Source organism: Lissotriton helveticus, chromosome 12, assembly GCF_964261635.1.
Source record: "Lissotriton helveticus chromosome 12, aLisHel1.1, whole genome shotgun sequence".
Lineage (NCBI taxonomy): Eukaryota > Metazoa > Chordata > Amphibia > Caudata > Salamandridae > Lissotriton > Lissotriton helveticus.
In genome coordinates, this window is record NC_136073.1 from 422789103 (window position 1) to 422812999 (window position 23897).

At 46.3% G+C, this 23897-nt stretch overlaps 1 protein-coding gene across 2 annotated transcripts in view; it reads left to right on the forward strand.

Annotated features, from left to right (window-relative positions):
- The window catches only part of CHD9 (chromodomain helicase DNA binding protein 9), a 2123706-nt gene that overhangs the window by 611504 nt on the left and 1488305 nt on the right, over positions 1-23897 (forward strand). For both annotated transcript variants that reach the window (XM_078670246.1, XM_078670247.1), the window contains exon 14: positions 6710-6953. In XM_078670246.1, the coding sequence (XP_078526372.1) occupies positions 6710-6953 (244 nt within the window). The remainder of the gene's footprint in view (positions 1-6709; positions 6954-23897) is intronic.

Consider the following 23897-nt stretch of genomic DNA (forward strand, 5'->3'; position numbering starts at 1 on the left):
AGAGGTTATTTCATACTAATGCATGGACATCTCATTGATTACATATACAGTGTTCTTACATTCTCACCTACCCATGGCAATACAATCTTAAGATGCGTAGATAACCATGCACAGTATTACCAAGAGGAGGAGTCACGCAGCCTTGTGACTCAAAGAACACTAGATGACAGACTTATGTAAAGCATGCGAATCTACAGCACTGAATGCCAAGAACAGATGCTTACAAGGTAAGTAACATAATCATTTCTTTTCAATCAGCCTTGCTCCGCTGTTTGTGAGCACAGTGTGCCTTTTGCACACACTGTGAGGGACTTGGCACCACATGTGTTGCCTATGATCTCGGAGGAGATCTGTGGCATTCTGGACCAGGCTGTTGCAGATGGCAGGGGTGCAGCAAAGTGTGCCATCAGATGCGGGCTGGACACAACAGACTCGCTGAGCAGGGCCATTGCTTCATTAGTTATACTCTGCAGCCACACCTGGCTGAAGTCATGCAGCTTTACAGGTGATGTACAGGCATCCTTTATGGACATTCCCTTCAATGGGACTCACCTTGCCGGAAACAAAGCTGACTCCGTGAATAAGCGCTTCAAGGAGAGTAAACTAAAAAGTGATGGATGGAATGCTGAGGTGACATAGTGTAAAAATAACTATGGGCAGGGATGTGACCTGAGTAAATACCAGAGGCTGATATTAATTCAAGCATTCCATCATCACTCTTTTTTTGTATTCTTTAGTAATTCAAGGCGAATAGGGTTACCACCTGGTTATTGTGGTCTCACTGTCGCCCAACACCAGCCACACTCTTGTTGTTCCATCGGTGACTATGGTAGGGGCCATCGACTGCATCCTTTTTAGCAGAGCCACCACGTACTTAAGGCTTTCCAGCCTTTTTGTGGCCACGACTCCCACAAATCCCATGGGAACCAAGGCAAGAGACTAGCCAAGTTTGTGAACCGCAGTCTCCAAGCCCCTTAAGAATGCTCTTGCAAAAACAGACACCCTGCGGCAGGCAGGATCAGGCAATACCTGCCCCAATGGCAAGCCATTACTTTGAATGAGTGGGTTCTCCAAATTCCAATATGCCCTTCCACTCCTAGAACGCAAAAAGGAATTTTGGAAAAAGGAGGAACAAATAACAAAATATTTAACAAATAGGTGACTGTTAATTCTCCTAATTAGGTGGCCTTAGTCCACTGTTACTACTGTTTATTTCACAAAGCCATCACTAGACATAGAGGATGTGATAACAAGTTTTATTTACTGTAATCACCAACCGGTTATTTTTTCGCAAGTACTTTGTTTTTCTTTATCCAATCTTTTTTTCACACTATACACAATTATACATACCTATATACACAATTATGTACAACTATATACATACAAAACCACTCCACACTTTATACACAGAACAATGTACAAGGATTGTCTTGTACACCCAACAAAAAATACAGCTTTAGTGTCCTCCTATTCAATCTAGAAGATGCACTTGGAGGTAGTCAGACACAAGTGGTTCTAAGAGAAAAGTATGCAGAACCTACAATGGGATCGTGTCACATGGATACAAATTCCAAAACAAAATAACATAAAGACTCCTCCGAAATGAAAGTGTCGACGCGGTCGCGTTTCGGCCTTCCAACCAATCTGGCCTCCTCAGGACTGGGTGATTAGATACTCCTATCGCTACTCTAATGGCAACCTAGGACTAATGGGGGTGGGGTCGCACACTACTCACACACCGGCGGTGTCGCCCCTAAGGACTCTGGTCAATGTAGTAAAGTGTTCGCGATGCATCATCTTTCGATCTTCTGCTATCTTCGCTGTCTTCGCCATCCCTGGACACGTGTTTCGAGGTATTACCCCTCATCAGCAGGGATAGGCCTGTACTGGGGTTGCCGATGGCTGCCAATTTCTGCCAGGTATAGTACCACTCAGTCGCGTAGGTGCGGGATCCCAGGCTCGTCAGCCCGCTGCTCAAGGGAGCTTTAAAGTTACAAATGGGGGTGGGGTCGCACACTACTCACACACCGGCGGTGTCGCCCCTAAGGACTCTGGTCAATGTAGTAAAGTGTTCGCGATGCATCATCTTTCGATCTTCTGCTATCTTCGCTGTCTTCGCCATCCCTGGACACGTGTTTCGGGGTATTACCCCTCATAAGCAGGGATAGGCCTGTACTGGGGTTGCCGATGGCTGCCAATATCTGCCAGGTATAGTACCACTCAGGCGCGTAGGTGCGGGATCCCAGGCTCGTCAGCCCGCTGCTCAAGGGAGCTTTAAAGTTACAAATGGGGGTGGGGTCGCACACTACTCACACACCGGCGGTGTCGCCCCTAAGGACTCTGGTCAATGTAGTAAAGTGTTCGCGATGCATCATCTTTCGATCTTCTGCTATCTTCGCTGTCTTCGCCATCCCTGGACACGTGTTTCGGGGTATTACCCCATATCAGCAGGGATAGGCCTGTACTGGGGTTGCCGATGGCTGCCAATATCTGCCAGGTATAGTACCACTCAGGCGCGTAGGTGCGGGATCCCAGGCTCGTCAGCCCGCTGCTCAAGGGAGCTTTAAAGTTACAAATGGGGGTGGGGTCGCACACTACTCACACACCGGCGGTGTCGCCCCTAAGGACTCTGGTCAATGTAGTAAAGTGTTCGCAATGCATCATCTTTCGATCTTCTGCTATCTTCGCTGTCTTCGCCATCCCTGGAAACCTAGGACTATGCCTCACAATCTTGATCAAACCTTAACAAACAAGTATCTTCGTTATTCCAAACAAATTCGGGGTTTAGGTGTGGGAGGAAAATTGGAAAGTCCTCACAGGGCTCATGCTCCTCAATCGCGAGTAAATAATGACCCTCACAAATCACATCTTTTCTTACTCCATTATCGATGTGTCTCGCCTTCCAACCACAAACTGGCGCCATTCAGGTAAACCAATTACCGTTTAGAGGCGCTGCCACCCATGCAACCATACTCTGATTGGCTGACGGAGGACTACCTATCTATGTTGCGTCAGAATGTACAGGCTCTTTTGGCCAAAGGAGCCATTGAGAGGGTGTCCGTATCAGAAGTAGGTTGTTTGCTGTGTGGCTGCTCTCTGGTGCGCAAGAAAGACCGAGACTTCCGCCCTGTCTTAGAGTTGTCCCTTCTCAATTCCTTCCTTTGGAAGAAGACATTCAAGATGTTCACACTTGCATAGGTCCTGTCTGTGTTGGAGCCTGGAGACTGCATGGTAGTGTTGGACCTGCAGGATAGCTATTTTCTCATTCTTGTGCAGCGTTTCACATTTTTGTGCAGCCTGTCAGCGTTGCCTACGGTTGTTGCTTCACACCTGTGCGGAGGTCAAGGGTCCTGGTCTTCCCCTAACTTGATGACTGGCTCCTGAAGGCAGGCTCACCCCATGACAGTCGCTACCCACCTTCAGAGTATGGCAGTTCTCCTACATTTGCTGGGGTTCACTATCAACATGCCAAAGTCACACCTTAGTCCTTCTTAGACTCTTCTTTTCATCAGAGCCATTCTGAGCATTATTGCATCTACCCTCCGAAGTGGAGAATCTGCAACATTCAGGCTATGATCCAGATAGTTCAACCTTAGTCATGGATTACTGTGAGATGGACTCTGTGCCTACAGGGGTTGATGGCCTCCTGCATATTGCTGGTGAAGTACGCTTGATGACTTATTCAGACTTTGCATTGCGATCTGAAGTCCCAAGGGACGTAACACAGCGTGAATCTGATGTGGTTCAGATTTAAAAGACTGCAAAAGACCTACAGTGGGTAACGGACCACGATTGGGTCTCCGGCAGACCCCTCTCCCTTTCCCCACCCAGAGCTTAAAATGTTGATAGATGCATGGCTTCAGCGCTGGAGCGACCATTTGGGAGAGGTGGAGACCAGAGGCGTCTGATCTGTTCTCCTGTGTAGAGACTGCTCCACATTAACCTTCTGGCAATGAGGGTGATTCGCTTTGCATTAGAAGCTTTCCTATCTTCCATCAAATAGGAGCGGGTCCAGGTGTTCACAGACAATAGTACTGCAATGTGTTACTGCAACAAGCACGGCAGAGTGAAGTCATGGATCCTGTCCCAGAAGGATCTGCACCTCTGTAAATCGCTGAAATGTCACAACACTTTCCCGATTGTGCAGCACCTGGCGGGATCTCTAAAAGGCAGGGCGGACCACGAATGACGTCTGCATCAGGTGGTGACTCGGTCTTTCAGGATTGGGGAAAACCTTACCTAGATTTATTAATCGCCACCAAGAACTTGCAATGTCAGCACTTCTGTGCGCTGGAGTTTCCAAAGTGGCTCTTGCTCGAAGTTGCATTTCGGCTAGACTGCAATAAAAAACTCTTATATGCCTTTCTGCCAATACCTCCTCAGAGTTTGAAAAAGATCAGAATTAACTGGGCCCTAATCATCCTAGTGGCCTTGGATTGGGCAAGGAGAGGATGGTCTCCAGACCTCTTGTGCATGATCATATGTCCCCTGATTAGGATGTCTTTTTGGCAGGATCTGCTATAGGCAGGGTCCTACACACAAACCTGTTCACACTCCACCTGCATCCGTGGAGATTGAGTGGTGACAGTTGAGTCTTTTACCTTCCTTCCAAAGTCTGTGACTCATATTGGCAGCCAGGTGTCAACAAAAACTGTATTTGCCTGCCTTTGGGACAAGTTTGTGGCTTTGTGCGCTGGGAAACGCATTGACCCTCTTTTGTACCCCATCTGAAACGATGCTGTTTGTTTTGTCCTGAGCCTGGCAAGTCACGGCTCTGGGCAAATTATGAGGTCTTTTTTGTCCGGCTCAGCATTTTTGCAGTGGCCAGACCAACCCTCCCTGTTTTAGGTCAACTGTTGATGTGTTTTCTGAAAGGTCTTCAACATATATTTCCTCACACCTTTCGTTATGTCCCAATAGGACCTTAATCTGGTTTTAACCTATTTGATGTGTTCTCCCTTTGAACCCTTGCACAGCTGTTCCATCAGTGTTTTGTCAATCAAAACAGTCTTCTTAGTGGCCTTTAGATCGGCAAAGAGAGTCCGTGAGCTCCCAACACTGTTCCTCCTCCATACACCAGCTTCTATCCACACCAACTAGTTCTCCACAACAAGTGTATCTTTTCTACCAAAGGTAGTGCCACCCTTTCGAGTCAGCCGAAGCATCACACTTTTGACTTTCTTTGCTCCACTTCATTCCTCCAAGGAGGAAGACACTCCACTGCCTGGACCTTGAAAGGGCACCTATCATACCAAAGAATATTAGATGGGTGATAAACTCTTTAGTGTTCACTGGAACAAAGAAGGGGAATGCAGTGCAGATTCTGACCATCTTCAGTTGTAATTTGCATTAAAATCTGCTACGCATTAGTCGAGGCTGTCTATTGCTTTAGCTCATGGAGTTCTTGTCTTGGATATATATTGGGCTGCTGCATGTGCATCTTTGCATACATTTACCAAATACTACTTCCTTGACACTTCCCACTTTGCCCTTTTGGTCCTCCAGGACTTTTTAGTCTGAGTTAGTTCACAGGCCCACCTCTGAGGAAGTATTACTTTAGCATCTATTCTACGCCAAAGAACCTGCAGCTAGATATCATTATCAGATGAACAAGTTAATTATCTTCGGCAAAGCCTTATCTTTTAGATAGACTATTTAGCTGAAGATTCCTTGCCAACCCTTCTATCCTCCCCATTCCGTGAACAGGAATTTTCACTTAACAAGCTTCTTAGAATCTGGTCATTCGGCCTTCTGATGTGGCTTCATGTCTCTGGTGCAGAAACATACACAATAAGGAACTCATGTCAGCACGCTGGGGTGGTGCCTATATCGGCACCACTCATGTCACATCTGTTGCGGACGACATCTCAGACGCCGACGTGGAGCCGTTCAATGCCACAGGGGTGTACTGCTCAAGATGTTCTTGATCCAGTCTGATGTCTGGGGAATATTGTAAGGTGAGGAATCTGCAGGTAGATGGTCTCTACCAGATAAGACATTACCGAAGGTAAGTAACTTGTTCATTTAGGTCAGGTAGAGAGAATATGTGGGGTGGATAATAGTTTGGATCAGGGCTCCATCCCAGGCGATATGGATAAATACATATAAAATGGCACAAAAATAAATAGAATTGTTAAAAAAATAAATTTCCAATCAAACCGGGAGCCCTAATTATAACTTTGTTTCCTAATAAGTAAAGCTAAATGCGAAGCATTAGCTTGATATGAAGTAAAACCTGAACAAGCAAAAGTTAGTAACCATCAGAATCAGTAATTAGGCAGCATTGACCTGTTATATTTCTTGTAGACCTCAGCTGTCATTGCAGATAAACTCCCATACGAGGAAGTCAATATTGCACAGCCCACCTGCTCCCCAGCACAATCAGTTAGTTGTTCTGAAATCTTGTCCCGAAACATATTTTTTAGCTGAATGAAGTATTGACGCAAGTTATTTTGTAAGTGAGTTCCATTCCTCAGACACATTGAGCCATTTACTTTTAGCATTTCTCTGATCTTTAGACACATGGAAATTAGTACTTTAGTATTTGTAGCCTCGCATTTTTAACTTTACAAGTGTGTTTTATCTGTTAACATCTGTTCATATCATTTTGTCATTTGCATTAAAAGGTTAATGTATGCTGAGTGCTACACTTGGCAAGTCCCAGAATTCAGCCTAAAGACTAAAAGATTCTGTCCTATTTCTGTTTCAGACGAAACTGCATCTTAGCTGATGAAATGGGCCTTGGGAAAACCATTCAGTCAATCACATTCCTGCATGAAATCTTCCTAACTGGTATTCGAGGACCGTTCCTAATCATAGCTCCGCTTTCAACCATTACAAACTGGGAAAGGGAATTTCGTACGTGGACGGACCTCAATGTTGTTGTTTTCCATGGGAGCATGATCAGCAGGCAAATGATACAGCAATATGAAATGTACCCTAGAGACTTTCAGGTATTCTCGCTGGTCTTTATTAGGCTTTAATATATTAGACATCATGCAATGTCTGCATATGGCAAACCAGTGTTGATTTCTTTTTTTTTTACTTGTTGAGATTAAAATGTTACCACATTTATTTAATCCTTAACTTACAGGTAGATTGTCATTTGCCAAAAAATTACAACTGGACTGAGCCCTAAAAATGCTGCTTGATTGAGGGACTGCAACCTTTGCATTTTACTAGGGTGATATATGTCCTAATCACGCCCATCCTTCTTGGTCTCTATAAGGCAGGCACCTTATTGCATAACAAGGATGACCCGCATCATTGTTCTTTGTTGTGTATTCATGCTTACTCATTTCTTCTTGGCATTTAATGTTTTTATTCTTATTATTTACTAGTGTTATGTTTCTAAATAATACTATTTTACATAAATTGCATTGCACTTCATTATCGCCCTCTAAGCAGTTAAGGTTCAAATGATCACTTCTGCACAAGATGCTTGAAGAGGTTGCATCATACTTCCACAGTCATAAACAAGACATTTAAAAAATGGTGTTTTTTCACATGAAATGCGTATGCCTACATGGGCCAGGTGTGTGTTTAAGTTTCTTTGATTGCTTATTTTATTAGTTAGCTCTATTTTACTTAAGTTAACAGTCTGGTAATAAATCAGTCAGCTAAATATGACCACCCTGACCTTAGAATTTCAATAATCTACAGGCAGTACATTGTGTTATGGTAGCAGATGTCAACATATAAAATAGGCATTTGTATACTGAAAACATTGACTCCTGACGGTGTGCCAATTGCTTACTGGTGACCTACATTATTAGAATTTCCATTGATCATCGAATACTTCGGTTTTGAGGTGTGTTCTCCTCATAGAGACTGCATGCCCGATGGAAAATTTTCACTTAGATCGATTCCACAATTTGTCTCATAATGGATCCAAGGTAAACCAGAATTCATTTAAAAATACGCGGTAGGGTGGGGTGTCACGAAAGAAGCAGGGTTTCAAATACAAGGAAATGTAAGGCAAGCTTTACTACTCAAGATTACTGTTGAGTAAATACAGCATTACCTAATAAAAATCCTTCCACTTCATAGTCATTAAATTATGAGGATGTGCAATAGCAGAGCATAAACCTAAACAGACAACAAGTCTTTTGTTTAGGCAGTACTCGATTTAAACATTCCTGGAGTTCCAAACCAGACGGACCACTTATCTCCAACATTTGCATCTATTTGGATAAAAAGGTGGAAGGATCCGCCCACGATACAGCCTAACCAATATCCCTAATGGGCACTCGCTCCACGCCCAGGTTCAGTACATTACTCTTTCATAAGCTAGAGTTTAATATTTGAACTTAGTGTTCATGCAGTTGCCTTCTGTCCTTGAAGGAAAAATAATAGAACAAGCTGCCACAGAGTCTTACTTCTGAAGACCAGGAAATGTTGTTCATTTCCATGGAGATATCTAGCAGGTGCCAAGCTTCTTCCTCATTAAATCTAGGTGCAGGAAAACAAAGCAATCAAAGGTATCGGATTTTGATGGTGAAAAGAGGAAACCATTTTAGGTTTGAACCATGGATAGTTTTTGTAAAAGCTCCCGGTAAAGAACAATGTGCAGGTAAGTGAATGTAACAAGGAACCGAAAGCAGAAAGGGGTTTCTAGCACAGCTGGTAGTACTGATGAAAGATCTCAGGCAGAACCTACTTAATAAATCACCATTTCTCTCGTCAAAGATACCAATTGTTGAACAAGTTACAGCATTTATACGTTGTATCTCAATGTGGTTCTAAAGACATAATGTTTAGAAGACTTATGATAACAGTTTCTTTCATCAGAGGTACCAATTGTTTAACCAATTACATAGTTTAATGAACTTGTTAATCCTCCTACCCCAGCCCCCCTTTTAATTTACCGGTCCCGCTAGAGAATATCTCATCTCCATATCTAACTCAGTTTGTTAGGTGTCTATTGCCCTTATCTCCTGACTACGACTAGCCGTCGCATTGTGGTGTTCTTCCTCCCTCGGGACCGATGAAGTCTGTGTCTATCTCTTGCATCATCACCCCTCATGCCAGCAACACTTAAGGGAGCTTAACATCCTTCCTAGTCTTCCTCATATGATTTTCCTCAACCATTGCCCAATCTTTTAAATAATTTTTCCATTTATCCCCCTGCGGGGACAACCAGTGGATCGCTATTCTCCTCTTTGCTATCGTATCACTGATCTACTTGTGGCAAAACTCTTCAAAAGCCGATGATGCAGAGGTTCGGCATAAAACAAGTGTTCAAAGCTCCCTGAAGGCTACTATATCAGCAGGTTTTTCATAACTGAAAACTGGAAAACGACAATCCCAGAACATACTATACTGTGAAATAAAATCCTCCATGCACTTCTTTTGAAACAGACACAAAAGATTCTAAATGGTGTAAATATGATTTTTGTAGTGGAAGTGGAGCAGGCTCAATGCTAAGACCTAACTTCCGAAGCCCAATCCAGTCAACCTCCATTCCAGCAACAGTAATGTCTGGCGTTGAATGGTCAAAAGACATGGGCTCCAAAGATACAACAGACATGTTACTGCAAATATAAAGAAGGGTTATGTTGGGCTAAAACCATATATTTGCTGAGGATATTAGCGTTGTTCTCTTATGGAAGGTTAGTAGTAGTTTTTGAAAGTGCTTGCCATCTCTTGGTAATCGTTTCTCTGTGGTTGCACCTTATACACTTATTAAAAAAGCCGGCAAGTGCTTCCTCTATTTGGATGCCCTGGCCTTTTCTAACTATAATACTCCTAGTTTGAATTTGAACATACTATCATCTGAGAATGTATTGAGTGTGATTTGGGGGGTTCATTGGAAGCCCATGTCATTCTAGTAAGTGATTGTTCATCTCTGTGTCTATATCTTTTTTTTAAATCTTTATTTATCATTTTCCACAACAACAAAAAAAAATACATAAACAAAAAGGAAACATACATTTTGCAATATATATCTGAGTCAAGTGTCATCACGAAAGTTACACATACAAAATCATAGTAGTACGAGCACAGTCCAAGGACACTACTAAAACAGAAGATAAGGAGCGCGGTGGAACAAGAATACAATATACTCCAGGTCGCTGCATAATCAGTAGGGAGGAAGTAGAAGCACCATACAGCAAGCAACAAAAAGCAAGAGCTGGATAATCCTCATTTCCCCCCGCCCCTCAACCAATCCCCTCAGGTGCCATTGCAGGTGCGGGTGGAGGCTGAGTACCATCCACTGCGCCAGCTACATATGTGCGATATGGACCCCAAATGTCAATAGGTCTGGATGCAGAGGGAACCATGGCCGAGTATTCAGTACTATTGGTGTTGCATTGCGCCAAGCTTCGGAGCCAGGAGCTGTGTAACGGGGGGCGTCTGTCACACCACCGCAGTACCACTTCCCGTTTAGCCAATAAGAAACTGAGCGCAGCCAATTTGCGTACACCTTTCGGGAATTCGGCCATATATCCCAATAGGGCAATCTCAGGGATCGGAACCAAGTTCAAGTGTAGCATGGTGCTGAGCGTGGCGTGTACCTGGGACCAATAACCATGTAGCACGGGACAGGACCATGAAAGGTGCGCAAAATCAGCAAATGGGCCGCCGCACTTGGGGCAAGTATGGGCGCGTGAGGAGTCTATTCTGTGCAGTCTCGCTGGGTGAAGTACAGCCTGCGTAGAAATTTGAAGTGTAGAAGTTTGTGTTTACTGTTAAGAGAAATGTCTTTTGTCGCTCTGTAGCGCCAATGCCATTGGTCATCCGTAATGGTTTTACTCAGATCCGCCTCCCAGGCGGCACGCACCAGATGATCCCTGGAGGGGAGGAGATCGCAGCACATTTGATATAGCTTGGATACTAAATGGGTGCCCGAAGTGTGTTGAATAATGAATGTGAGGGGAGTCATCTCCTCGGGAGGGAGCGGGAAGGAAGAGAAAGATGCTCGCAGGAGGGAGCGCAGCCTGGTCAACACGAATGAATCCATGAAGGTCCGTTCTAGAAAGCGGTGATCTTCCGTAAGCGTGAATGCATGGCCATCAGGGAACAGATCTCCAATGGTAGTAATATGAAATTTGGACAGCGTGTGTTGCACCACTGTTTCCCCAGTAATTGGTAGCCAGGTGGGGTTGGGCAACGGGAGGCTCGGGGAATACAGTTGAGGAAGGCCAACAAGGCGGCCCAGTCTACTCCACGCCCAGCAGGTTGACGAAACCGTTTGAATGTCTCGTGGATCTCTAGGTAAGCCCGACGGCAGGGTGGTGGACAGCGATCCCGGCAAGACCAAATCGGCTTCCGCCCGCAAATAAGGAATCTGGGCGGAACCATGGGTGCGCGTAGGAGCACTGTGCTACCAAAAAATAAAGATAAAAATCAGGGACGCCAAGGCCCCCTTGCTCATAGGGGAGCGTCAGTACTTGCCAGGACACTCGCGGTGACTTATTCCCCCACACCAGCTTCAACAACAGCGAGCGTAGTTGTGTGAATTTTTTTTTCGTGAGAGGCACGGGTATATTGTTGAATAAGTATAAGAACCGCGGCAGTACTATCATTTTAATGATGGCGATACGCCCAACCATGGATAATGGCATACGAATCCATCTATCAATCTGTCCCTCTAGGGTTGTGAGCGCCGTACCGTAGTTTTGTCTAATAATGGAGTCCGTGTCTAAATGTACATGGATGCCCAGGTATTTTACAGAGTCCCGGCTCCATGTGAGGGGGAAGGGACAGGAGCACTCAATCGTAGTGGGCGTGAGTGGAAACACTACGGATTTATGCCAGTTAACGCGGAGGCCAGAGTACTTGCCAAATCTGGTGATTTCTAATAGCAATGGTTCAAGATTGGTCCGGGTCTGTCGGACATAGAGGACGGTGTCATCTGCATATAGCGAAATCAAGAGCGGACCCGTCCTAAATTGGAGGCCACGGTGTAAATGTTTCTCTTGGAGGTGCCGGACCAACGGGTCCATCGCCAATATGTACAAGAGCGGCGACAGGGGACAACCCTGTCGTGTACCTCGCGCCAGGCGGAACTGCGCAGTGACTGTTCCATTTAGGCGTAGGCGGGCCACCGGGCGAGTATATAATAACTCCACCGTGTTAACTAAACATTCAGGTATCCCCATACGGCGCATCACCGACATAAGAAAAGGCCACTCTAAAGAGTCAAATGCCTTCTCGGCGTCGAGCAGTATCGCCGCCGCCGGGACGTCTGGGTCAACACGATGCAAGATGGAGAAAAGGGTGCGAAGGTTAAGAGAAGTGGAGCGATGTGGGACAAAGCCAGATTGGGCAGGGGAGATTATGGATTCCATTAAAAGCGAAAGTCTGATTGCGAGCACTTTTGCCAGAATCTTGTAGTCTAGGTTCAGTAAAGGTAGTGGGCGATAAGAATCGCAGAGAGTGGCATCTTTACCCGGTTTGGGGAGGAGCACAATGACTGCCTCTCTGAGTGTAGGGGGAAGACAACCCGTTTCTAATGCCTCAGCATACATTTCCACAAGGCGGGGAACCAATAAGTCCTTATAGGCTTTATAAAAGTCGGCCGAGAATCCGTCCAGCCCCGGGGCCGAGGATCCAGTCATGGAGTCTATGGCCTCTACCACGTTATCCGGTGTAATGGGATCCGCCAGAAAGTCAATCATCCACTTATCCAAGTATACCATTGCGACCTCGTTGAGGTAATCACCACGGTCAGCGGCATCGTCAGATAATGTAGATGTATACAATGTAGTGTAGTAGGATAAAAATGCATTGCAAATCTCGGGGATAGTGTGTAGCGTGTCCCCCGCCGGGCTTACGAGTGTCGTGATGTAGGAAGAGGCGCGTGGTGGGCGAAGTAGTTGTGCCAATACCTTGCCGGGTCGGTCCCCCTCCGCATACTGCCTAGCAGTGTGCGTTGAAGTCAGGAATCTGAGCTCCCTATCCGCTTCTTCCCTAAACTCCACCAGCAATTGTAGGCGCTTAAGGTCCCCCTCTGCAGTGTGGAGACGGAGTTGTTCTGCCTCCAGTGTCGCTATGTCACGTTCAAGCCGTGAGAGGGTCGCACGTATAGTTCGCAGCACCCCAGTGTGCGTAGCAATGCAAACTCCCCTGATCGATGCCTTAAAGCCCTCCCATAGGACAGCCCAGGTGTCGACTGTGCCTGTGTTGAGTTCAAAGTATTCCTCAATGGCGTCCCTGATGGCCTCAGTGAAAACCGAGTCCGACAGAGCCTTCCCAGGAAATCGCCATTGCCTCTCGTACCCCCCCGCCCGAGGGACCCGCAATCTAAGCACTATAGGTGAGTGGTCTGATAGTGTACGGGGGAGTGTAAGGAGTTTGTCTACCCACCCAGCCACTTCCGGGGAGATAAGCCAATAGTCAAGTCTCGTCCATGTGTCATGGAACCCAGAGTAGTGGGTGTAAGCAGGGGTGGAGGCGTGTAATTGTGCTTCAATGTCGACGAGAGAAAAATGTGTGCATATGTCTCGCAAAACGGGGCGTGAGTGTGGCCTGGTGTCTGGGGTGGCTGCTGTACTATCTCTCAAAAAATTAAATAGGAGGTTGAAATCACCACCAAGCAACAGCAAATCCGGGTCCGATTGCAATAGACGTAGCTGAAAGTCACTGAAAAAGGAAGGGGTGTCAGTGTTAGGACCATAAATACCGGCAAGCGTGACCTTGTGGCCCAGTAGGGTCCCCGAGATGATAACATATCTGCCTTACCCGTCAAGGACGGAGTGAGTGAGCACAAAAGGTACCCGCTTGTGTATACAGATAGCCACTCCCCTGGAATACCTAGTGTAGTGGGAAAAAAAGCAATGCGTACCCCAACTCCTGGCTACTCGTGAAGCGGACTCTGAAGTCAAATGAGTCTCTTGCAGGAAGACTATATCGATCCTATGCCTGGCGATATAATTAAACACTTGTTTGCATTTCCTGGCGTCCTTCAAACCCCTTACATTCCAGGACATCAAGGATAGGTCCGAGGGGCCCACCTGCAGTCCTAACCTAGCCATAAGTGACAAGTGAGTGTAGGTGACCTATGACACAAGCAGCTCAATACAACATTCGGAATTATGAAGACTTCGTGACACTTCCAAAAAATACATAACCAAACAAACCCCATAGCCCACCCCCCACCCAACCTCTCAGTAACCCCAAAGAGGAACACCCAACCCATCGTGGCGGCTGGATAGCATCTCACAAACAGAATGGAATCCCATCCCACCACGTCGAAATCAACAAATTCCCCAAGTAGAAGGGCAGCCGCCATAGGGGGTGGCAACGCCCCGTCTTCCGGGCAAGACCATGGTCGTAGATTCAATTGATCAATCCAATGAGTCTTGAGTCAGAGTGTCAAACATACAAGCTACGGAGGCAGATGCGTGAGCGAGAGTGCAAGTGTCAGCCCTGGCCCGAGGTGGAGAATAGATCTACGCTATTCTGAGAGTCACCTTGCAACGGTGACTGAGCCCTGGAGTCGCCCGCATTCTGGGTATCTCTGGTTTTATACGAATGACAGAACTCTTGCACCTCCGTCGGATTGTCAAATATGCGGGCCCTGCCAGCCACCTCCACCCTGAGGCTCGCAGGGTAAAGCATGCCATACTTAAGGCCTAGGTTACGCAGAGTAGCTTTAACCCCAGTGTACTTTCGACGTGCTTCTTGCACCAGGACGGTGAAGTCTGGGTAGAATGAAAGTGAGTCGCCCTGCCACCTTATCTCTCCTTTCTCTCGAGCTGCACAGAGGGCTGCGTCATGGTCCCTGAAGTTCATAATCCTTGCGATGATGGGCCGTGGTGGCAATCCCGGCTTCGGTCGGGGTCCCAAAGACCGGTGGGCCCGCTCCACCACAAAGCCTGGAGTAAATTGGTCCCTGCCAAACAGTTCAATGAGAAGGTTCCCCACAAAGACGTCCATCCGGCCAATCTGGGTTGACTCTGCCACGCCTAATATGCGAATGTTATTTCGTCGTCCGCGCGCCTCTAAGTCTTCATTCTTAATGGCTACCTCTTTCAGTATCTTCTCGACGCGTTCAAGGTGCTTCAGCGTTTTGGCGCCAGCATCTTTGATGTCGGAGACGCGAGATTCAGCCACATTCAGTCTGCGGTCATGTGCCTGAACCTTAGAGCCCAGATCGGCTAGCTTCTGCTCCAAAGTGTCAAATCTACCATCCAGAGACTTGAACCCAGCCCTCATCTCAGCCATCATGGTAGCGACCAATGCAGCGGCGTTGTCTTGAGGAGGGGGAGGCATGGCGTCCGATGAGGAGCCGGTTGTGGCGTCTGTAGTGAGCATGGAGGTCTTATCAAAACTGAGTTTCCGCTGATTGGGGTCTCTTTTCCCCATTGTGGTCGGTGTCCCGTCCGGAGTGGGCAGCAAACAGGGATCCAGGAGCAGGGTGATTGTCAGGGTCTCGGGCAAGCAGGCCAACAGGAATGCGCAAAATGGCACGAGCAGGTCGCCTCCGAGGAGATGGCAACTAGGTATGGTTGAATCTGGTGGCACCGAGTACAACTCGCGTGCAAGGAGTGGGTCGTCCGTTGCAGCGCGACTGCCAACTGTTAATGTGCCTTTCTTGGGTGCCAGGTCACTTCAAGCGGCAGCAGCGCGAATCACAGTCAAAATGGCCAGCCAGGGCTGCAGCTACTGGGCCTCGCTATCAGCCGTCCCCTCACTCCTCGTGACCGGTGGGAATCAGGGGGGGGGACACCAAGGGAAAGCAGGGCCGCTCGGCCGTGTAGCAGCGCCAGCCCCCGGGGCGCCCACCGCCACCCACCCGCCCCACTGCGGCGCCCGGGTCGGAACGTCCCCCGCGCCCAGCCCGGGGCAGCAGTCACCCAAGGCCCCTGCTCCGCCTCGCTGCTCAGGCCTGAAGGCCGCCGCAAGCCACGGAGTCCCGGAGACGGCGCGACAACCCCCCGGGCCGGACCGCAGCAAACAGCCCCAAGCCCCCAGCACCACAAAAAGCGGCGAGCAGACCAGCGGCGCGTCCCCAGCGCAGCACCTACCAGTAGGCCGGGCGCAGTGAGAGCAGACGCCGATGGGGTAGTGGCCTCGCTCCTCCGCATGAAACACCCTTCCGGTACCCCCACGGACCCAAAACCGGCGTCGGATGGCAGCAGGTCGCCGCAGTTGCAGGATGGAGCCGAGTTACGGGGTTAAATCCGCCTCAGGGCCTCAGGATGGTGAAGGTTGGTCGCCCGGACGGCGGAGCTTGAATCGAAAGCGGCCATCTTGGTCGCCTCCGTGACCACACCCCTCTCTGTGTCTATATCTTAACATATGATGAGTGAACAATCTTGTGGTCCTGATATGAATGGCGGTCAATACATCAGTTTTGTAACTTATACATGTGAACATCAAAAAAGGTTTAAATGCCACAATCTGCTTATGGGATGAGTGGAAATGAATAGGGAGATACGCATCCTGCAAGGCTATCATTGATGAACATTTCCTGGACAACTCAAAAGCAGATTTATTTTGCCTACTTCTCCTTGTGATAGATTTCCTAAACAGCAAAGTTGAGATGTTTCAGACTGATACTGGGCATTTGATCCTTCTTTGCATTGCGCACAAGAATACTGTTGAACAAACCTTGCTTCCTTTTTATTTGGGATTAGAACAGCTCAGTGAATTTGTGTAGTATGTTTCTCAGTGCCCTACACAGGATGTCTCCCACTAATCTCCCAAAAGCGTCTTCTCATAGAAAGACTTCTTCAGAAAACTGCTTTTCTGTGCTTTTCTTCAACCTTGGAATCCCATGGATTTACATTGACTTTGGTAGCCAGCTGTGGTAACTAGCTATGGCTGAAGCTTTGAGCATATCAGATACCGTCTGCATGAAATGTGGCTGATTCTTCCTTCCAAATGCTTACCCACTGATGGTGACCAGGACAGAACATGAAAATATTTCACTTGAGACTATAGTAAACACACAGGGCACTTGCATACGCAAGTGTCCAGATTCAGACATTATTGTCACCTACTAGCTCTAATTGATTAGATTTTGCTGTCATCACTAAGGTAAATTCTGCCAAAGTTGCACCAGAAGACTTAAAACTAGCACTGTTTTGATAACGATTTAGGGAGAGAAGCATTTTCATGGTCTGTTCACTCTCTAATCACCAGTGTATCTGTGTCCTGAATCTAGAAATGCTGAAGCCTAGCCGTTTTGTTTCTGTAAGAATCAAGATTTCTTCCCAGATATTGGAACACAACAAACGGGTTGAGCCTGCTGATTGAAGTTTTCCTTGCTTGTAGAATCTGGGTCTAGTTCCTCTTCATCTTTATATTGCTCTGAAGACAATAATGGGGGAAAAAAGCAGGTAAATTAAGGAAAATTGGAAACCATGATGGAATGGTGAAGAGGGGCTCCGTGCTACCCTTTGATATTTTTATAGGCTTTTTTGTAATGCTCTTTGATAGATAAGGTCACTGTTCAGAGTCATCAATGGGTTCGATGACGCGTGGCTGTAGATACACATGCCATCTAGTGTTGGGTCCGGAGTTGTGCAAGTTGTTTTTCTTCGAAGAATCTTTTGAGTCACAAGGTTGAGGGGTGACACTCAGGGTGGTAATGCGCATGGGCATCAACGTTATTGTTGAGATTCTTTTTTCTCCGCTCTCTGGTTTGGACGTGTGTTCCTTCGCTCTGTGTTTTGACTCCTTTTCGGTTTGGTTTTCTGGTCCTTTTCTCTGTCTTCGACAGTATTGTTATTGCTTGTGCTTTAATTTCTGCGATTCCCCTTAAAAACTCTGCTGGTTCGACTCAGTTTGACTGAAGGCCCTTCAGTACCTTTGTATTCCCGTTACAAGTCTTCCCAAAAATGATTTACTAGCAATAGCACGCACGTCTTTCTCCGCATTGCCACACGAAGTACCCTTAGACAGACCAATGCACGGTGTGCAACTTTTGCGTGTCCCCCGAGTGCAATTAATTGGTCTGCAACGCCTGCAAGTCCTTCCGCTCTAAAAAAGACTCTTGGGATTGGGGAGCTCATCATGTTGTACACGGCTACGTCCAACACCCCAACATCTTTGGTGAGGAGCATGCCCAGGAGCTGCCACCAATCGACAAGGAGAGGGTCTTCTCCTGTCCACCAGCATTATCCTATAAAAAAAAGATTTTGCACTGTTGGTCTCAAAATCTCAGATCGATCCCCAGGCCACCACTGCTATCTAGCCATGGTCTGCACCGAAAAAACGCTATGGACGCCCGCCTTCGGGCTCAGCACCGATAGCGCATGAGAAGTCGAAGTCATCTACTTCAGCTTCCTTTGATCGAGACCGCCAACAGGCATAGTGTCAAACTTTGGTACCGTGACGACATTGTCCACGTCTGCTTTAAGTACGCCGTGTGCTTCCAAGCTGAAAGCTACATAGCCGAAAAAGTCCAAACTGACCTCCAAGCTCAGTTCCGAGACACCAGTCCTGCACATGTTACAGGAGCAATTGGACACGAAGGAAATCCATATACAGGCGCATACTGGATGTTCTTTCCTCTAACCACCACATAAGCTGAAGCTTACTTTTGACAAGCTTTAGATTTAGACATGCCAGTTCCTCAAAAAAAGACTATGGACAACTCTAGCAGCCCTTCACCTCTTCCACCTTCACCCCCACTTCAACCACTTCCACACTCTCCTGCACCACCATCTCCTCAAGGAGAGCCACTAGATGACTCACCAAGTGTATCCACTCTCAGACACTGCTGGGTATAAGGAGCCACCGGGAAAAGACCCCTCGGCCAACTATGATGCAGACAGGGGCGTAACACAGGCCCCCGCAGGCCATGCGGTGCGGGGGGGGCCTCAAGCTCCAAGGGGCCCCCTCTGCACTGCACTCTAGCCAGAGAGCTCATGATTGAGCCTGGAGGGGGCCCCCTGTACGTACCGTGCAGGGAGGCCCCCTCAGTTTTCGTTACGCCAGTGGATGCAGATCCTCCTGCTGACACGGATCCTGATATCTATCCCGCACACTCTTCTCCTCCTGAAGATGCTACCTCTTACCAGGAGGTTATATCAAGGGCTGCTGCTTCTCACAATGTTGTGCTACATAAAGAGCCTTTAGAGGATGACTTCCTCTTTGACACACTTTCCACCACACATAGTGCCACTCAATGCCTGCCCATGTTAAAAGGTATTTTAGGTGTACTGATGGCACATTTAAAAACCCCATTAGGGCTAGAGTTAACACCCCTAGGTTAGATAAAATATATAAACCCCACACCATCTAACCCCATTTACATTAGAGAGCAATTACCACCAGACTTCTTAATTAGCACCACAGCATGCAAACGTGCCAACTCTCTTGCCACTGGAGACACGCCACCTCCTGAAAAGAAAGTAAACAAATAGATGCTGCGGGAAAGAGAGTTGCAGCTCATGGTGCCAACGATTGGCGTATTGCCAACTCACAAGCTCTTCTAGCACTCTATACTTGTGCCCACTGGGATGAAATGGAAGATCTACTTCAATATCTCCTACAGGAGCACAAAAACCCTGGACAACAGTTAGTGTTTGAAGGTAAAATTATTACTAAAACTTCCATACAGTGTGCATTAGGTGCTAAAGACACCGCCGTTATGGGAGTAAATACTAGCATTTTACTTTGGCGACCAGCTTGGCTCAAATATCTGGGTTAAAGCCTGAGGTTCAACAAGCTGTCTTAAACATGCCTTTTAGCAAAGAACATCTATTCGGTCCTCCGTTGGATTCTACATAAAAAAAAAATACTGAGACAGCCAAAGCTATGGGGGCACTTCAAACTCCTGCCACCCGTAGGTTTTTCTTTATCTCTCAGGATACCGTGGATCCTCCAAATCCATCTCTTCTGAGGCTTCCACCGCTCAACAAAAGCAGCAAGGTCAGGGATCGTACTCGAAGGGCTAAAACCATGACTCCTATTCTGGAAGGTACTCCAGCGGCAAGAGTGCCTCCCGCCATGGAGCAACACCCTCACCCAAACAGTGCTACACTATTCCACCCCCCCTCTCCCCCATCCTTGATATCACATAACACCTGTCAAGGGCAGAATTCACAATTACCTACCCACTTGGCAATCATCACATCAGGCAAGTGGGTATTAGTCGTTATCCAATATGGCTGTTGTCTGGAGCTCATTACCACACCACCCAGCGTTCCACCTTGTGTACACAGAATGTCACACGAGCATCATAAACTGCTCAAACAAGAAGTTCAAGCTCTTCTCCTCAAAGGTGTAATAGAACCCAACCCTCTTCAACATCAGGGTTCAGGGATATACTCAGCTCTTCCTAATGCCCAAAATGGATGCAGCTTTAAAACCAGATTTAGATCTCGGGCCCTGAAACAAATACATTCTATCAGAGCATTTCCATTTGGTTAACTTGCAGAATGTCATTCCACTTCTTCAACAAGGCAACCTTATGACAACACTAGACTTAAATAACGCCTAATTCCACATACCAATACACCCAGCTCATCTCAAATACGTCAGATTTGTTATAGCGGGTAAACATTACCATTTCAAGGTTTTGCCATTCGGGGTCACCAGTGTACCTAGAGTGTTCACCAAATCTCTACCAGTGGTTTCAGCATATCTCTGAAGACAAGCTGTCCACATATGGTATATGCAACTTTCACAACTGTCTCAGACCAGAATGAACTGGGCTCTACATCACCACATTCTGGGAATAGACAACAGCTTTGCAGACCTGCTCAGCTGGATGCAGCAACAAGTCCACAAATGGGAACTCCAGCTACAAGTCCTCCTACCCTACTTCCAAAAGTGGGGCATTCCACAAATGGATCTTCTCACCACAGCAGAAAACGCAAAATGCCCTAGCTTCGCTTTCAGGTTCCCACAGTCACAATCGATGGGCAATGCACTATGCATCAGTTAGTCAAGGATATTTGCTTATGCTTTTTCACACATCTCTAACAATGATTCTAATAGCTCCCACTTTGACTTGTCAGCCTTGGTACACAACATTACTAGATATTTCAGTAGTATCACACAAGAAGCTCCCCAACAGGCTGGACCTTCTCACATAAAATCACGGACAAATCAGACACCTAGATCCAAAACACTCAACCTAGCAATCTGGCTCCTGAGGTAATAGAATTTGGTTACCTACACTTACTATCCGAATGTATAGACATTCTTAAAGAAGCAGGAAAACCTTCTACTAGGGCCTGCTATCCAGCAAAATGGAAATGTTTTGTTTGCTACTGTCACTTAACCCCTTCGACGCTGATGACGAGCTCAGCTCGTCATGAGGTACACCTCTCGTACGCTCATGACGACCTGAGCTCGTCATGAACCGCGGGTTTTTCAAAAAGTCAGCGCACAGCGGGAAAATGCGCAGCGCCGATGGTGTTAAAACAAATTAAATCTTTCACAGCTACAGTACAAAACAGTATCTGTTATCTACTTCACTTACAAAAGGAAATCTTCAAAATAGACCGTACCTTTCTGTTTTCAAAATTCCAGTCATTAAAGCTTTCATGGAAGGAGCTAAATGTGTTATTTCACCCAGGATTCCTCCTGCAATTTCATGGAACCTTAATGTAGTACTCACAAGACTCGTGGTACTCCTTTCGTGCCTCTACACTCATGCCCTCTTCAATTTCTATCATGGAAAGTGGCTTTTTAAGTTGCTATAACTTTACTCAGACGTGTTAGTGAGTTCCAGGCATTAACTTTAGAGTAACTATTCTTTCAGATATACAAAGATTAGGTGGTTCTAGATACTAATTGTAATTTTCTACCTAAGGTAGTCTCACTATTGCACCTCAGTAAATCTATTGAAGTGCCAGTTTTGTTCCCCTACCTGATTCTGTTGCTGAAAGAGCTCTTCATGTATTGGGTGTCAAAACAGGCGCTTACGTTCTACATTGATAGAACTAAATCTTTCAGCAAGTCTAAGCAACTTTGTCGCCTTTTCAACAACACACAAAGGCAACCCTATATCCAATGCAAGCATAGCCAGATTGATAGTAAGGTGCATTCAGACTTGCTCTGCTAAAGCCAAAAAACCTTTACCTGCTCCTCCCAGAGCACACTTTAGTTGCCAAAAACGGAACAATGTCTTTTTTAGGCAATATTCCGATAGCTGCCATATGTAAAGCAACTACGTGGTCCACACCACACACTTCACCAAATATTATTGTATGGATGTCTTAGCACGCCAACAAGCCAATGTAGGAAAGGCAGTGCTATGTAATCTTTTTCAAACCACTGCAACACCCACAGGTTAGCCACCGCGTATTAGGAGTGACTGCTTTACAGTGTATGCAGAGCATGTGTATCTACAGCCACACATGCCATCAAACAGATTACTTACCCTGTAAGCATCTGTTTGTTGCATGTAGTGCTGTAGATTCCAATGCGCCCACCTGTGGCCGTTAAAGTTCCTTACATTTATTACTTTCACTATTTATACATGTAGCATGGTAATCCTATTACTCGCACAGTACACTCCTTTCTCACCCGCCTACAGGAAAACAGTCTAACAACGGAGTTGGTGCCCATGCGCATTACCACAGAGGAGTCATTTGACCCCATGACTCGTTAGACTGAAGAAAAACTGCTTGCACATCTCCGGACCCAACATTAAATGACAGGAGTATGCAAAGCATGTGAATCTACAGCACTATATTTCACAAACAGATGATTACAGGGTGGGAAGTAACATCCCTCGTGTGCTTTCTACTCCTGTTCTTTTCCAGTTCATTGTGCCACCATCATGGAGAAAGTAATGAAACCTTTTCAGGGATTACTTTCTGTGTTACATTATCTTCTGCATTTCACAATCTCCATGTCGGAGGTCCAATTGGGTTGCTTTTTGTTTGCTTTATTATTCCAACCCCTTATTGGGCACTAAGGTAGCGAGAGATCAGCTGCTTACATGGTCCTTCATACAAGGTCAGAGAATGGAAAAAACGGTTTCGCTTCTTAACTTAGATTTAACATTATTACCATCCTATTAACCCTTCCAACATTTCTACATTTTGATATTTTACTTGGGCATAACCTATTTTTCCAGTTTTTTGTGCTTTCAACCTCCTTCCAGTTAGTGATAGAAATGTGTTCAACCAATAATGATCCTGAAAATATATGCATTTCTGAAAAATAGACACAATTCTCAATTCAGCACGGGGTCATTTGTGTTGATCCTTCAAGGTTTTCCTATAGAAAGTAACAGTTGAAATAAAACATTGAAATGTATTTGTTTCTACTCTGCCCTTGTGAGACTCGCCGTCCCTGGGCCCACCTGTCTCCCATCACTTTGGCCACAGCTGCTGACATGGGGAGATGCCCTAACATTGCGCTGTATAGCTCTGCCTCTACCCTTACAGCATGGGACATGCCCGGACCAGTCTGCGCCCGTCCGAGGCTGGGCTGGTCCCCTCTCTTGGTTCCTGTTACAAATATAACAGTAAGAAGTTCATACTAGCCCCTTCAATTTATCCCCAACAATGATTTTTTTTATAATCAACAATCCCCATTATGAGAAAATGTAAATTAACATCAAGCTCTGTGGGAAAGGGGAATAAATTGCAGGAGGAAGCACACAATATCAAACTATCTTACTAACGCTATGGGTCAAATAGTGAACACAGAGGAATGTTTAGCCGTTACCATGTCCGCTTTGAATACAGCAATAGAAGAAGCCAGGACAGATCTAGTGAGTCTAGGAAGAGGAACAAATGACACTATCTGTCCAGGGGAAAACATGCCTACCCTGCCGAATATAACCAAGGCACCCTGTGTATTGCCATCCCCATTAGAGAAATCTGCTCTATCACATAGCACTGAACTGATTTCCCTTGTCACAAAAAAAAGAAAGCAGCCAACAGAAGTAGTATCAACAAGGCATAATATCCAGGATAAAAAGGCTAAGCCTAAAGCGAGGCTTGAAAATTACAAGGGATGGAGGACAATTCAGC